At 41.4% G+C, this 16,837-nt stretch overlaps 1 protein-coding gene across 1 annotated transcript in view; it reads left to right on the top strand.

Annotated features, from left to right (window-relative positions):
- LOC124594610 (chymotrypsin-like elastase family member 1) overlaps nucleotides 1-16,538 on the top strand; it is a 38,296-nt gene extending 21,758 nt beyond the window's left edge. The window contains exons 5-6 of the mRNA XM_047132983.1: nucleotides 3,558-3,757; nucleotides 16,395-16,538. Coding sequence (XP_046988939.1) covers nucleotides 3,558-3,757; nucleotides 16,395-16,538 — 344 coding nt within the window. The remainder of the gene's footprint in view (nucleotides 1-3,557; nucleotides 3,758-16,394) is intronic.
- Nucleotides 16,539-16,837: the final 299 nt, after the last annotated feature.

Raw genomic sequence — 16,837 nt, 5'->3', positions numbered from 1 at the left:
TATTTACGATCACGTGTCTGGGGTAGCAAAGTAGTTCCTGCAACCTCTGGTGAGGCTGTTCTGCAGATTCTGCGAACGGGTAGTGGTCTCTGGCGGCTATTGGCGGAGACCTCATGTTGTGTTGGGCCGCCGGTAAATATTTGTGTTGACAACAAAGACGACTTAGGTTTTCCTGGTGAATATATGCCCTGTGGTGCAGGCATCCCGTGTTGGTTGGACGTGAAGTGGGATGCTGATGGAGTAGGCGCTACGATGTCTGAATGGGCGGCCACAGCAACAGGCAAGCTAAAATTATCACGAAAGATTTGAAAATGCTCTCGACTTGATAAAGAGTAATAGAGAAATCGCTTCAGGGGTTGGTTGCACAAAAATACATTATTTAATTCGACATCAGTGTGGTGCACCTCCTTTCACAGGACTGATCAGATACGCATGGTTCACATCGAAGTTGATCGAAGTGAGAGAACAATTTTTTTGAGTATAAATTAAATTGGTTTTCGGTATCGCTGTTGAAAAGTCTGTGTTTCTCCAAAGCAGTAGATTTCGTAAAATGTGCATGGTGCTCAACAAATTTGCGTTTCAGCTGCTTCTGCAACAAGTATCATCCGGAATTCCGTTTTACGACAGAAAGTGATGGCGAGGAAGACGATTCTGTAATCCATTACGTAACAAACGGAATACACATTTGAAGAAAGATGACTGTAATGATCGATATATTAATGTAATTGATAGGACAAAAATGACATTTTAAAATAATTTTGCATGGCATATACTACTTAGTGATATTCTGTACAATGAAACTGAAAAAAAAATAAACATACCGACAGAATTCTCACCCGTAACACCAGAGCTGAAGGCGTGAACATTGGCCGCTGCGCTACGCTCGTTTGGTCGAAACATGAGTTGCGTTAAATTTATGGTTGGTACCATAAAACTAGTTTCTCCGAAACTAGAGGTTGTCATATGAAAAGCCGTATTCAGGACAATTTCCTCTGTAACATACTGAACAGTCATCAAAATCCGTGTGTAACAGGTCTAATTGTCCCCTTGTAAATTGATAGTTACAAGTCATTAAAACCTTCCTGGTACAAGATGGCGTGGCCACATCGTCAGCTTATTCTCTGCCGGACTAAGTTTCGTAATGGGCAGTAATGTTATATTAAACAGAAAGAATTCTAACAAAACCCTTAAATTGTCTAGAAAAATAGAGTTGAATAGAGGTAATTATTATAGTTAATACACAGCAATTTCTTGTCGTTGTCACCTCATAAACAATACTGAAACTGAAAACACTATGTCTTCAACTTTTTCTTTTGCCTTGTGCAGGGTCGGTATGGCTACGAACGGACTTGGCATAGCTGATTTAAGGGGTGGACAGATGCCATTCCTACGCTCCCCTCCCCCACCCCCACTACCCTTTACCGCTAGGGACATAACGTGTGAACCCCAACTGTCTGTGTGTAGTATTATTCATGTGGAAACTTGTGAGAGTTCCCTAAATGTTTGCAAATAGTGTACGTGATGTGGGACTGGGATACCAGTCAAATATTCACCCAGTCGGATGGGGAAAACCGCTTAAAAATCACATTATGGCTGGTCAGGGCACCATCTTCATCATTAAACCGCCGGACGGATTTGATGCGATGTCGGCTCCTCTCCCCGTCCCGGAAGTAACGCTTTAACAAGCCCTGTTATCCAGGACTGTTGTAACCATAAACGGATACAAAATCGGAATAATGAAAATTAAAGTAATGTATCAGATAGTTACGACAGGAATTGTGGCAACAAGTACCAAGATCGAATGTGAGCATAAGATCTTTGACACGGCTCCAGTAACAAAACTGGATGGTAAACATTAGACGAGTGTTGCTTGTTGGCTGTAGAGCCTGCAGGCAGTTGAGATGTGCCGTTGGTAGTCAACACTAATACACATTGCATTAAAGCTTCTAACAAAACAAAAAAGTGACGGTAGTGTGAACTCAACATCCCGAAATCTGCACGAATTAATTAAACGTGGAGGATATGTAAAACAGCGCACGAGCAGTAACTGTCGAAGGTAGCACAGTGACAGAGATGGCTATTACCACAGTCTCTTCCGCCCCGGTAGCTGAGTGGTCAGCGTGACAGTCAATCCTAAGGGCCCGGGTTCGATTCCCGGCTGGGTCGGAAATTTTCTCCGCTCAGGGACTGGGTGTTGTGTTGTCCTAATCATCATCATTTCATCCCCATCGACGCGCAGGTCGCCGTAGTGGCGTCAAATCGAAAGACCTGCACCAGGCGAACGGTCTACCCGACGGGAGGCCCTAGCCACACGACATTTCCATTTACCACAGTCTCGTTCAGTGAAGTGCCGGCTTTCGCTTGGAAAGCTGGCGTGACGACTGGCATGACAGGGTATGGCCTGAGGATGGTACTGTGTGCCGAAAATGGTAGCCAACATGCAAAATAAATAAATTGCGACTGCGAACTAAAACATACACTTCGTATCTCCATAATTGAAATGGACGATTTGGGACGTCAGCTAGTATCATTTGTTAAAAAATGACGAAATTCCTCCAGCTGTATTAAGGTGTTGGTTTTATTGGCGACTAGTTTCGATGTTGTTACAACATCATCTTCGGATCCATACTTGTTGACAGCAACTGTACGTGTCTAACACTAGTAGTCAGTGGTGAGAAAGGCGTGTTCCATGCGGAAAGCGACTACCTGCCTACCGCATGGAACAGGCCTATCTCACCACTGACTACTAGTGTTAGACACGTACAGTTGCTGTCAACAAGTATGGATCCGAAGATGATGTTGTAACAACATCGAAACTAGTCGCCAAGAAAACCAACACCTTAATACAGCTGGAGGAATTTCGTCATTTTTTAACATATATCTAAAACATAAAGTTTTTCAGAATTTCAGATCAAGTGTCAGTATTTCGGGCCTCTGTATCACGTTGGGGAATCAAAGCATACTCAGTTCTCAGAGTTAGATACTGTTTATAGTTTAACAACTTTAGTCATTTGTATATTGTTGTTTATGTAGTTCACGATATAAAGTTAATTACATCAATCAGGAATTCCTGTTACGTGTTAGTATTGTTATTTTCACAAACAACTAAAACTATGACTGCTTGTGTTGTTAGTATCACTGTTCCCCAATAAGTACCTAGGTAGTAATGATTTTTTCTAGTACTTAACTACAAACATTTTAATTTTCAGTAATAAAACATTTGTTAATTTAAGAATTAACTAAACTGTTTCCCATAACCCCTCGGCTCGGGGCAGAATCTGTCAGTTCCTCATTGTTATTCCCAAATGATATTTCCACTGTAATTTCATAACGGCATAAAGTTGCCACGCGCATACATGGCTCGATGTACGTGTAATTAATAAATATTAATTAACTCTTATAATTTTATAAAATATTTATGGTTTTCCCTCTTATGCTTGCCTTTACGTTAATGTATCCATGTACTGTTGCCACACACTTATTGTTTCGTGCCCTGTACATGGTAACATATCGTAAATTTAGATTGCCTTTTCTGTATTCTCTTGTCCACATTTCAGGCGGGTCCGACGCAACCCTCTGGGGTTGGGGATACACGGAGACTGGTCGACCCACTGAGATATTACAGACTGTCACCGTCACTATCTATGACTATGGAACTTGCCTGGAATACCTTCAATACATGAATGTGACATCGTTTGTGCTCACAGAAGCCATTTTGTGTACAGGACCTTTCGATGAAGGCATTTCCATGTGTGCGGTGAGTATATAGACCGAACAGCCTCCTTCCGCTTTGCTTAGGTCTAAGTGCTGCTGAGGCTCAATTTCCAGAGTAAATATATCGCTCTGCTGCAGATTGTGCGTTTTTTTTTTTAAATTTGTGATCCCTTTTTGAGCCGATCACTTCTCCTGTGAAATTGCAGGTATTATGCCCTGAAATTTACCTCCAAAAAGTTAATTCGATACATGGAAGATTTGACCCTTTTACCAGCGATAGGTGGAAGTGAACGTTGATGACGTGCATGAAATTATTTATCACTTACGACAGAACTTACAAGTGTGGGAGTGGCAACACAAAGGTCCAACTCGTGCATGATCAAATGTCTTTGCCAAACTGTTACCTACTATGGCTAAAGACCTGTAACATATAACGTGTCGGTGAATGCAATGATCCACAATCAGTAATATCAGCACTCGAAGATATGGCTCTGAGCACTATGGGACTTAACTTCTGAGGCCAACAGTCGCCTAGAACTTATAACTACTTAAACCTAACTAACCTATCACACACATCCATGCCCGAGGCACGATTCGAACCTGCGGCCGTAGCGGTCGCGCGGTTCCAGAGTGTAGTGCCTAGAACCACTCGGCCACCTCGGCCGGCGAAGATATCTGAGCAGCAACATCAGCTACTTATTTACCTTGATTGCTGAAACTTGTTAATCACATATAAGTTAAACAGAGAACGTACGTGAAACATAGCCCTGTATACAAGCGCAAGCAAGAAGCTCATCACACCATGAAAATACATGAAATTTTCAACATGCTTTCAAATACATATGGTTGAAACTGGTAAAACCTGGGAAAGGTAGAAGTTAATGAATACACAAGATTTAATGTAATAGAATAATCATGCAGTTCCCTAGCAGGCCAACTATATAGTTTTTTTCCAGAGTGATTTTGGATAAACATCGAATAAGACCACTTTTCTTTCGAAACAATATCAAAGGTTAACAAAAGATGCCCAAACCTAATACAAAAGTGATGTATGTATGTTTCGCATCTCCTCCTAAACACTGGACCGATTTCAGACAAATTTGGTACACGAATCCCGTACTGTCGAGCAACAATTGCCGAGGGTCAAGAACCACCTAACTACCAAAGTTAGGAGATGTAACGTCCTAAACAATGAGATGCGTGTAAAACTGCTGCATCATGCATGACGCTTAAATTAATACTTCGATGCTGCTAACTCTATTCGCAATAAATTTCGCCGACACTACCCATATACACTGCTAAATGCACCTACAAACTGGTATCATGGTACCGCAGATAGTTCAGCGGATATGATGTCATAAACAGCTGTGTGACTAACTGCAGCCTTATGCATGACGTTTAAATTTATTACTTCTTACATAGTAACTCTACTCGCAATATATTTCGCATACACTGTTCCCATATGCCGCTGAATGTACCTACAAAGCTACATCATTTTATGACCCAAATATCAGGAAATATGTTGTCATAAGTATAGAAATGGGTGAACAACTGTTGCATCACGCATGAAGTTTAAATAGTTTTTTTTTTTTTTTTACTAGTAAGACACACTATAGTCAAATCAGAGAAATTCCTGTCACCTAGCGGCGCTTTTGACAGATTTCAGGTACGAAGCGCAAACGGCTTTGGGCGAAAACAGTAGACGTCTATTGAGCTATGAAGACCCGTTGCCATAGAGACGTTCACAAAATTGAGTTGTAGTTAGGCGAAGGAGTTGCGACCTGTCTACACAGAAACTGTCCGGGATCATCTCACACTGAGCGTACTGCAGGAGTATATACAGTGATGAGCCACAGAAACTGGTATAGGCATGCGTATTCAAATACAGATATGTAAACAGGCATAATATGGCTCCGCAACGCCTATAAAAAACAACAAGGGTCTGGCGCTGTTGTTAGATCGGTTACTGCTGATACAATGGCAGGTTGTGAAGAGTTAAGTGAGTTTGAAAGAGGTGTTATATGGCTCAAATGGCTCTGAGCACTATGGGAGTTAACTGCTGTGGTCATTAGTCCCCTAGAACTTAGAACAACTTAAACCTAACTAACCTAAGGACATCACACACATCGATGCCCGAGGCAGGATTCGAGCCTGCGAACGTAGCGGTCGCGCGTTTCCAGACTGTAGCGCCTAGAACCGCTCGGCCACGCGGCAGGCGAGATGTTATAGTCGGCGCACGAACGATGGGACACAGCATCTCCGAGGTAGCGATGAAGTGGGGATTTTCCCGTACGATCATTTCACGAGTGTACCGTGAATAGCAGGTATCCGGTAAAACACCGAAACACCGACATCGCTGCGGCCAGAAAAAGATCCTGCGAACACGGGACCAACGACAACTGAAGAGAATCGTTCAACGTGACAGAAGTGCAAAATTCCGCGAACTGCGGCAGATTTCAATGCTGGGCCATCAAAAAGTTTCAGCGTTCGAACCTTTCAACGAAACATCATCGATATGAGCTTAATGACTGCACAGCACAAAGCTTTACGCCTCGCCTGTGCCCGTCAACACCGACATTGGATTGTTGATGACTGAAAACATGTTGCCTGGTCGGACGAGTCTCGTTTCAAATTGTATCGATCGAATGGACGCATATGGGTATGGAAACAACCTCATAAATCCATGGATCCTGCATGTCAGTAAGGAACTGTTCAAGCTTGTGGAGGCTTTGTAATGGTGTGGGAGGCGTGCAGTTGAGGTGATATGGGACGCGTGATACGTGTAGATACGTCTCTGACAGGTGACACGTACGTAAGCATCCTCTCTGCGACCCTGCATTGATTCATGTCCATTGTGCATTCCGACTGACTTGGGCAGTTCCAGCAGGACAATGCTACAGAGTGGCTCCAGGAACACTCTTCTGTGTTCAAACACTTTAGCCGGCCATCAGACTTCCCAGACATGAACATTACTGAACATATCTGGGATGCCTTGCAACGTGCTGTTCAGAAGAGATCTCCACTCCTCATACTCTTACGGTTTTATAGACAGACCTGCAGGATTCATGGTGTCAATTACCTGCACCACTATTTCAGACATTGGTCGAGTCCATGTGGCACGTCTGCGTGCACACGTGGGCCCTATACGATATTAGGCAGATGGCCCGGTTTCTTTTGCTTTTCAGAGTATAATGCTACTCGTAGGTTACTTAAGGTTACGGATGCGTCTTCCGGAGATGTATTAAGACCAACACTTGTTCCGAACCACAATCTGAATAAAGACACGAGCCTACATCTGCTTTTTGTCCTTAAAAACTCACGAAAACGGAACAACAGAGCTCCCGATTACGTGAGGCGAGTGCAAGGTTTGCTGCAAACTGCGATCTTACCAAAGTTGCAATCCTTGGTGGTCAGATGCCCTCGTATTCACTCTAGATAAAATGTATGCAAGAGTGTTGGCTGTATCATGCTGCTCCGGGTGACGACGAGGAGGAAGAATCTCTGCCTCAGGTGACGAAGCACGCTCCGTCTCGCGAAACGTGGCGGATACAGAACGTTCAAGTTTCCGTTTGGCAAAGCCAGCCAATGTCCGTTAGTTCGTGCTAACAGACTCTTTTACTTACTTGCTTTTGGCATCAGTACCTCCGCGTCTCTGTAAGAAAATCGCTGACAGTTGTTGTGAGCTGGGCACAGAAGCATCGCGGGGCTGCTGCAACCATTCACGTTACGCGAGTTTGTAAACTTTTCCGTAGCATGAACTCAGTCTTACTCGAGTGCTGTTAACTTCTGTTGTTTCCACCTGCAGCCGTTGACACTTCGTAGTAGAAATCTGGCGAGAGCGTTGCCGTCTGTCAGGGATACACTTACGCCGACTCGACTATAGCAGAAAGAAGCGACAGGCGACTTAATGTCTGATCACAACAAGTGAAATGCGTCAAACGTTGCGGAATCTTTTGATGTATGAAAGGCGTACGTTCGAAACGGCCGACTTTCTAATTCTTGGTAGATTAATGCGTGTATCGGACTAGGTCTCCATTTCGAAACCTCGTCTAGGAATGGATCCCGGAGCATGTCACGGTCCAGCAATTATTTTCAGTTTTTCAATTATTTTCATGGGTCCATCTACTTACATAGCGTACCGATTCATAATTGTTATGAAGCGGCTAGTATTGATAACATAGCAAACTTGATGGGTAGAAAATGGTTCAAATGGCTCTGAGCACTATGGAACTTAACATCTTAGGTCATCAGTCCCCAAGAACTTAGAGCTACTTAAACCTAACTAACCTAAGGCCATCACACACATCCATGCCCGAGGCAGGATTCGAATCTGCGATCGTAGCCGTCCCACGGTTCCGGACTGAAGCGCCTAGAACCGCACGGCCACTGCGGCCGGAGCTTGATGGGCAGCTTTATGGAGAACAAATATCGATGGGCTGCACACCAATCTGAATGCAGACAACGTAATGATCAGAAGTCTGCTACCCCGTCAATCACATAGATTAAAGATTATATTTTTGGAAAATAATCCCACCTAGATACGTTAAGGCATTTCGTTTTGTTTAGTGAATTTCCTCACACTCATAATCATCGCAAGCTCACTCAATTAATTTATTTTCTTTAGTAATGAAAGCCGCGCGGCGTAGCTACGCGGTCTAAACGTCTTGCCAAGGTTCGCGCGGCTCACCCCCTCGCGGTTTCCAGTCCTCCCTCGGGCATGAGTGTGTGTGTGTTTTTTTTTTTTTTTTTTTTTTTGTCCTTAGCGTAAGTTAGTTTAAGTTAGATTAAGTAGTGTGTAAGCCTAAGGCCTGATGATGGTTCAAATGGTTCTAAGCACTATGGGACTTAACATCTGCGGTCATCAGTCCCCTAGACTTATAAGTACTTAAACCTAACTAACCTAAGGACATCACACACATCCAAGCCAGAGGCAGGAATCGAACCTGCAACCGTAGCAGCCGCGTGGTTCCGGATTGAAGCGCCTAGAAACGCTCGACTACAGCGACCGGCGGGATCGATGACCTCAGCAGTTTGCTCCAATAGGAACTTACCACAAATTTCCTAATTTAGTAATGAGAGATCGGATTAAAGTCAGACAAGTACGTTGCCATCGAGCAAAGTGATTTCCTGGATCACACATTGACATTTAGAAGCATTTTTGCCAGCTCTGCGACCGCAGTGCGTATTTGTCGAGGTTTGGAACTATTCACGTGTGTCGCCTAAAAATTGTACGCTGACAGGTAGTGATTTATATGACTATTTGTCGGAGGCATTACTGTCAAGTGCGGGAGGGATCCTGGCGCATCATTCGGTGCCCCAGGTGCACGAGTATCGGGAAGAGGCGGGCTGGGGCCGGTAGGAGAACATCTCCAGGCCACGAGGAAGGCCCACAAATTCGTGCTTCCGTACCTTCCTACGTGAGCGTGTCTCAGTAGACTACGGTACGGACCTCACCAACCCAATTTGTTCTGTTACTATTTGCTAAAGAGCTATAAATTACGGAACGTTAGGATTCAAAAACTTGTTCGTAGAGTTTGAAGAGCGATTAAATAACACCTGATGAATGTGGCAGAATAAGAGCCAAAACACAAACTTATCATGACTGGACTCCACACACTTTGTCATTTTCTACTACATCTACATCTATACTCCGCGAGCCACCTTACGGTGTGTGGTGGAGGGTACGTATTGTACCACTATCTGATCCCCCCTTCCCTGTTCCATTCACGAATTGTGCGTGGGAAGAACGACTGCTTGTAAGTCTCCGTATTTGCTCTAATTTCTCGGATCTTTTCGTTGTGATCATTACGCGAGATATATGTGGGCGGTAGTAATATGTTGCCCATCTCTTCCCGGAATGTGCTCTCTCGTAATTTCGATAATAAACCTCTCCGTATTGCGTAACGCCTTTCTTGAAGTGTCCGCCACTGGAGCTTGTTCAGCATCTCCGTAACGCTCTCGCGCTGACTAAATGTCCCCATGACGAATCGCGCTGCTTTTCGCTGGATCATGTCTATCTCTTCTATTAATCCAACCTGGTAAGGGTCCCATACTGATGAGCAATACTCAAGAATCGGACGAACAAGCGTTTTGTAAGCTACTTCTTTCGTCGATGAGTCACATTTTCTTAGAATTCTTTCTATGAATCTCAACCTGGCGCCTGCTTTTCCCACTATTTGTTTTATGTGATCATTCCACTTCAGATCGCTCCGGATAGTAACTCCTAAGTATTTTACGGTCGTTACCGCTTCCAATGATTTACCACCTATGGAATAATCGTACTGGAATGGATTTCTGCCCCTATGTATGCGCATTATATTACATTTATCTACGTTTAGGGAAAGCTGCCAGCTGTCGCACCATGCATTAATCCTCTGCAGGTCCTCCTGGAGTACGTACGAGTCTTCTGATGTTGCTACTTTCTTGTAGACAACCGTGTCATCTGCAAATGGCCTCACGGAGCTACCGATGTTGTCAACTAAGTCATTTATGTATATTGTAAACAATAAAGGTCCTATCACGCTTCCCTGCGGTACTCCCGAAATTACCTCTACACCTGCAGATTTTGAACCGTTAAGAATGACATGTTGTGTTCTTTCTTCTAGGAAATCCTGAATCCAATCACAAACCTGGTCCGATATTCCGTAAGCTCGTATTTTTTTCACTAAACGTAAGTGCGGAACCGTATCAAATGCCTTCCTGAAGTCCAGGAATACGGCATCAATCTGCTCGCCAGTGTCTACGGCACTGTGAATTTCTTGGGCAAATAGGGCGAGCTGAGTTTCACATGATCTCTGTTTGCGGAATCCATGTTGGTTATGATGAAGGAGATTTGTATTATCTAAGAACGTCATAATACGAGAACACAAAACATGTTCCATTATTCTACAACAGATTGACGTAAGCGAAATAGGCCTATAATTATTCGCATCTGATTTATGACCCTTCTTGAAAATGGGAACGACCTGCGCTTTCTTCCAGTCGCTAGGTACTTTACGTTCTTCCAGCGATCTACGATAAATTGCTGATAGAAAGGGGGCAAGTTCTTTAGCATAATCACTGTAGAATCTTAAGGGTATCTCGTCTGGTCCGGATGCTTTTCCGCTACTAAGTGATAGCAGTTGTTTTTCAATTCCGATATCGTTTATTTCAATATTTTCCATTTTGGCGTCCGTGCGACGGCTGAAGTCAGGGACCGTGTTACGATTTTCCGCAGTGAAACAGTTTCGGAACACTGAATTCAGTATTTCTGCCTTTCTTCGGTCGTCCTCTGTTTCGGTGCCATCGTGGTCAACGAGTGACTGAATAGGGGATTTAGATCCGCTTACCGATTTTACATATGACCAAAACTTTTTCGGGTTCTTGTTTAGATTGTTTGCCAATGTTTAATCGACATATGGAGAAGTAGAGGACAAACTGTACAAGTATGCAAAGATTTCTTCAAATAAATGTAAAGTTAAGAGATAAATCAAATATATAGATAGCAAATTTCGAAAATGTTGTTTCAAAACTAGCGCCAGATGAGGTTTTTAATGAAGGTTGAGGTAAAAAAGTTCCAAATGTTTCTTTGCAACCGATTAAAACAAAAATAAACTGCAAATTTTTCTACATAATGTTAAGGGAGGAAGACAGCTCTCCAAAACGGCAATTTTTGTACCTTACAAAGATTGAGAACAGACGTAAAAAGCTACACCAATCTGTCTCCTGAGAAGGAGTAAAAATACTAATGTCATTTATTGCCAACGTAGAAAAGAATTACATTTTAGTCGAGAAAAGGAAGAAGAACTCAAGAAGAAAGCGCGGTTTGGCAACAAAAATTAGAATCTTAGAATTCAGTGTTTAGCTGTTGCCGACCACCATGCAATACTGTCAGGAGACATAGCAGTGGCAATAAAATAAAAAGCAACACTTTGAAAATAATTGTAGAAAAAAGAGATCTTAAAATATAGTCTACTAAAACAGAGTATAAATAACGGGTATGTATAAAAAGTGCCACGATTTCCTCGTGGAGCTAGTATTTACCGAAAAAAGAAGACAGGTAATAAACATCACGTTTTGCAGTAATTTCCATCTGTTTGTTACAAGTGGACACTATAACCAGTATCGGTGCTGCTGGTGGCTACCACGCATCCTGACACATTTTTCAGCTATTGCTCGTAGTACATCACGCACTCTTTCTAATACACCTAGCTCCATTCGCATGAGATCACATGCTAATCTTTTTGACCCTGCGAGTATGCCACCGACAGTTCCAGCCCATACAATGTCAGTGAAGTGATACAGCTATGTCCGTGATTGCTAGAGGATTTGCAACGCCTCACTCGAGGGCGTTGTGGTAATTTACTATGGCATCTACTATGAATTATCTATCAATAATTGTTTGAAAGAAATTTCCACCATTTGTTACTTGTTCGTTTATTAACAGTCAAATGGCTGAAATTACTTTCAAAAATTCTATGTGCCTGTTGTCCCCCAAGAAGGAAAGATCATTATCTACCAATAAAATGCAGGCTATGAACTGAGATCTTTAACGACTCATACCTAAACAATTATTTGTTTTCAATCGTATCATTATACTAACTTTTCTTCTAGTTTTCACTAATACTACAGCCTGTAGGAATATGAGACTCTTCTTTTTTTCTTTTAAATACCATGTATAAATGTGGATCAGACTTCATAGACATATCTAAAGAAGGATGAAAATAGCCTTTAATTTGATAAAAGATGTGTACAAAAACAGATATATCCCCACTCAAGCAGAGTTTCAGTATGCTACAGTAATAAAACCAGAATGATTATATGCAACTGCAAGTCTGAAACTGACCGAGAGCGAAAATAGGAAACGTGCAGGAGAAGTAGTGGAAAATTCTAAGAAAATATTGGTGTCAAAAAATAATCGTAAATACATGAAAATGAGTAATGAAGATCTGTTCGAGAACACTGAGAAACGAAAAATAACGAGAAGGAAACTTAGAACGAGAATTTATGGTCATCTGATTCGGATGAATCGAAACAGAATATGCAAGAGAATTCAACCGGGAAAAGTCGCTCTCCTGCAAGATGCCCCAAGATCTGAAAGAGATCGAGATTGAAGAACATGAAATTGTGACAAGAGGTATTTTCCAAAACAAGGTTTTACATTCCCTTCTCCAGGGAAAACAAGAAAAAGGAAATTGAAGAAAGTATCCAGAAATTCGGAAACAACAGCACTCTAATCGAACGGAAACTTATTGGAAGAACCTGGAGAATAAGATGTAGATATTTACAGGTTCCGCAGGAGAATCAAATCAATATTTTTAAGTTTTTCTTGTTAACGCACGTTTCCCTTTGGAGATCTAATAGTACGAACATTTACGTTCGGTAAATTTTCATTCGTGTGGGAAATTTCTCACAAAATGCGGAAAAATTAACAAAGAGCGACTGCAAGAGGATGCAGAAGACAATGGAAACCACAGCATTAAAGATAATGTTCTCTCCATTGGCTAAGTATTTAAGATTAGTCTCTCATTAGAATCTCCGTTACTGCAAAGGGGGAGGGAACCATGAAAAAATGATTGAATGACCAACGAGTGGGTAACATTATAGGTGTTGGAATGTGGAATGTCAGGAACGCGAACGTGGTAGAACATCTCAAAAGGAAAATGCAAATGTTTTATCTAGATACTGTTGGGATCAGTGAAGTGAAAATGAAAGAAAATATCAGGTGGGAAGCATAGAGAGTTGCATCAACAGCAGCAGAAAATGGTATAACGGAAGTGGGATTCGTTATTAATGGGAAGTTGCATTAGAGAGTGAGTAAGTTTGAACAAATTAGTGTTAGGATTATTCTCATCGAATCGATAGTAAACTAGCACCAACAACCATGTTTCAGGTATACATGTCAAAGAAACAAGGACCAGATTATAACTTAGAGAAAGGATATGGCGGCAGACAGCAGTGAACAGGTAACTCAGTATGGAAAGGAAGGTAATAATGGCATGGGTATGAAGGACTTGAACGTGCGGCCTGTGGAAGAGATATACTAGGATAGAGTAGGGTGGAATATCTCCATCAAGTAACTGAGGTCGTTGGGTGGAAGTGGTTCTCTGGGGCGAGGAAGTCGTGGCGGTCCGCATCAAAACTGTCAGAAGACTGCTGACCTGAAAAAAAAAAAAAGTTCTATATTGTGAGGGATCGAGAGGCAGGCATTAACATTGCAATCGTACATAATTTGTGTTTTGATAAGAATAAAAGTAAAAGCTGCTGCTATCCCTCAGTTGAAACTGAAAGAAGACAAAGATTTCTGATCGGACGAGTAAATTGATTATTAATTACGTAACAAATGCAGAACGTGAAACAACAGCTGAATTGCGCAAAGTTATAGTATTCTCTGTCAAATTCATTCTGTTTTCGATAAGATGAGCCTTTTCTTCAAGGAAAGTGAAGCCAAAACAGACTTAACCCTAATCCTGTGAACCATCCTTCACATTAACGTTCCAACCAAGACATCTAGTAACTTCTGAGTGAAATGTTTCAAGGTTATGCCTGAGGCTGGTCATTTACTGATAGCTTTTAGTAAGTATCTAAAAGAGATAACTACCAAAACGTATAAGACTTACCGTCATTTAATCTTTGCATTATTGTGTCTTCAAAATTATTATGGTTAATTAGTTCCGTAGAGTTCCCCATAACTGAATCAGGGGACGTAGGCAGATAGGTTTTATTTTGTGGTGTCAGAGTGATAAATCTGTCACAAATCCGGAGAGCTTTACTAGGCTGTTGGAGGTGGTATGCTGTTGCCTTACTCCAATCTTTTAACTGACTTATCCAGCCAATTACAGGTGGATCTACAGATTAAGGAGGATTTCGAACCACGACCCAGCTCACCATTTTCACGTTATCAAACATTTTTCAAGGTGAAAGATACAATAAGTAACAGACAGAAATGCGGAGACTGATCGTGAATCGGACGCAGGACTTCTGGATCCGTAGTCGAGTACTTTACAATTTTTTTAACAGACACTGTATTTTCATTTCATTTGTTTAGAAATACTTTTCATGAAACAGTATTAATTCCATCTAAGAAACTTTTTGCAATACACCGAATGGAAAAGAAATTTCACTGTCATACATCTAGGAGCAGCAGATTCCATATCTTATCTTCCTCTTCTGGCATCTTTTGTATAAAACATTCTTCTGTCTTATAAGTGGATAATCATACATTTAAAAAATATTGTTCTCACATTCTTCAGTCTCTTCTAAAGCAATGTTCACAGATAGGCACTCACAGATGATATGTGTCGAATAGAGTACAAATGAAGTCATTCAGCGCATGGTGTTCATCAGTGTTCAATAGTTTAGTGTCAGATTGTTGTTCCATGTAAGATACATTAATTTTACGCTATAACTTGCTTATGAAATACTATTTTCTACTTCTTGCCAAATTTTCTGTTGCGTTCTCACCTAGTGTATTCGTTACAGAATCCAATTTCGATGTAGGGTTTGTAATTCTCCGTTGAGCACAATTCTGTTTCACACATCACATAGAGCCACCGAGCCACACATCAGTTTTACATTAACAAGAGAGGATGCAGAATTGTTTGGAAACATTTGTACGCGCCATGGTGCGTGCTACATGCATCCATCACTCTTATTTGGTACGCCAATACGAGAAGACTGTCACTTCCTTAATTTACATTGAAACTGGCTATTTCTGTCATTATTTTCTATATATAAGACTAAAGAAAGTGCTTATTCCAACCACCAAAATAATAAGTCAATAACTAATGTGAAACTAAATAAAAATAAACGCATAGCTACAAGTCCTTGTAAATTACAAAAGGTGTGAAGAAGAGACAGTAAAGTGGAATTCTATACTTACCTTTTACTAGTGGCAGACTGCTATCCCCAGAAGAGAAATGAGATATATAGGGCAGTGATGATGTCTTAATGAGCAGACAGTACCTAAGGCATTGCTATAAACATTGCTGCGTGTATTCTACGGTTTTTGTCTCTTCTACAATTAACACTCACAGTACCAGAGGGATAGGGTGCAGAGCCTATTATGCCCACATTTTGAAAATGTTGCAGTCTAATCAATAACTTTACTTTTCAAAATTTAGGAAAAATATTCATTGTTTTTAAGGAATTCTTCTACCGAATACCACATATGTTTTAAAATATTCAGTTAAGCTTAACCTAAAACTATAAATCTCGGTAGTAGATGTCATTTTCCACAGCGAATGTCGTATTCAGTATTTTCAGATTCGGAGCAATTATTACACATCAGTATCTCTTTGGAGAGTACAATGAGAGTAAAAGTCTACGAAAATGAACCAAATTTGAATTTTCAAAATTTTTTGTGTTGGTCATAAGGTCCATAGGAGACGTCACTGAAAGTGCGTTGATTTTGCTAAAACGTATTTTCAGCTTCTGGACACTGCTTACACACCAGTATCTCTTTAAAAATTATGTTGCTAATAGAATTAAACCACAATTACAAATTTTGTTTCTTTTTTCAATTTTTGAAGGGTGGGCATAAAGTACCACCACCCTCCCATGCTAATGCACATTATGGAAAATGCCTTGGTATTGCTAGGGTTAATAACTTGCATAGCAAGTGGCAGTGGTGACTACTACTATGCATTTCTTCTGTGTACCAACGCGGTGGTCTCACAAGACTCTGTGTGTGCTGCGTACAGGGCGACGATGGAGGCCCGCTGGAGCAGAACGGAGTGCTGGTCGGAATCGTGTCGTTCTCACCGACGTCGTGCTCCACTCAAGGGGGAGCCGCAGTCTACACGAGGGTCTCCGCATACATGGACTTCATCACCGAAAACATTTAAGTGATCACTACTCCTGTCAACACGACGCTACTCTTGACGATGTCTGAGGTTTTCAGCTTTCTCCCATACTACGAATTTTTACCAAGTACAGAATCATATATGGAGCATAGAATTGTAAGACTTATCATTTTTATTGGGAAAGATGACACTCCACACCTTGAAATCAACATATTGAGATGTACTATACAAAGAGAAACTTGTGTTTTAGATCTATACAATAAAAATAATAATTTCTGTAAGTAACTGTCTAATGCATAGACCATTACACCTTACCGCCGTCATTGGAGCAGACTAACTAT

The sequence above is a fragment of the Schistocerca americana genome, chromosome 2 (genome assembly GCF_021461395.2).
Source record: "Schistocerca americana isolate TAMUIC-IGC-003095 chromosome 2, iqSchAmer2.1, whole genome shotgun sequence".
Classification (NCBI taxonomy): domain Eukaryota; kingdom Metazoa; phylum Arthropoda; class Insecta; order Orthoptera; family Acrididae; genus Schistocerca; species Schistocerca americana.
The sequence above is the reverse complement of the archived record's forward strand: the minus strand, read 5'-3'. Positions and strand labels throughout refer to the sequence as shown.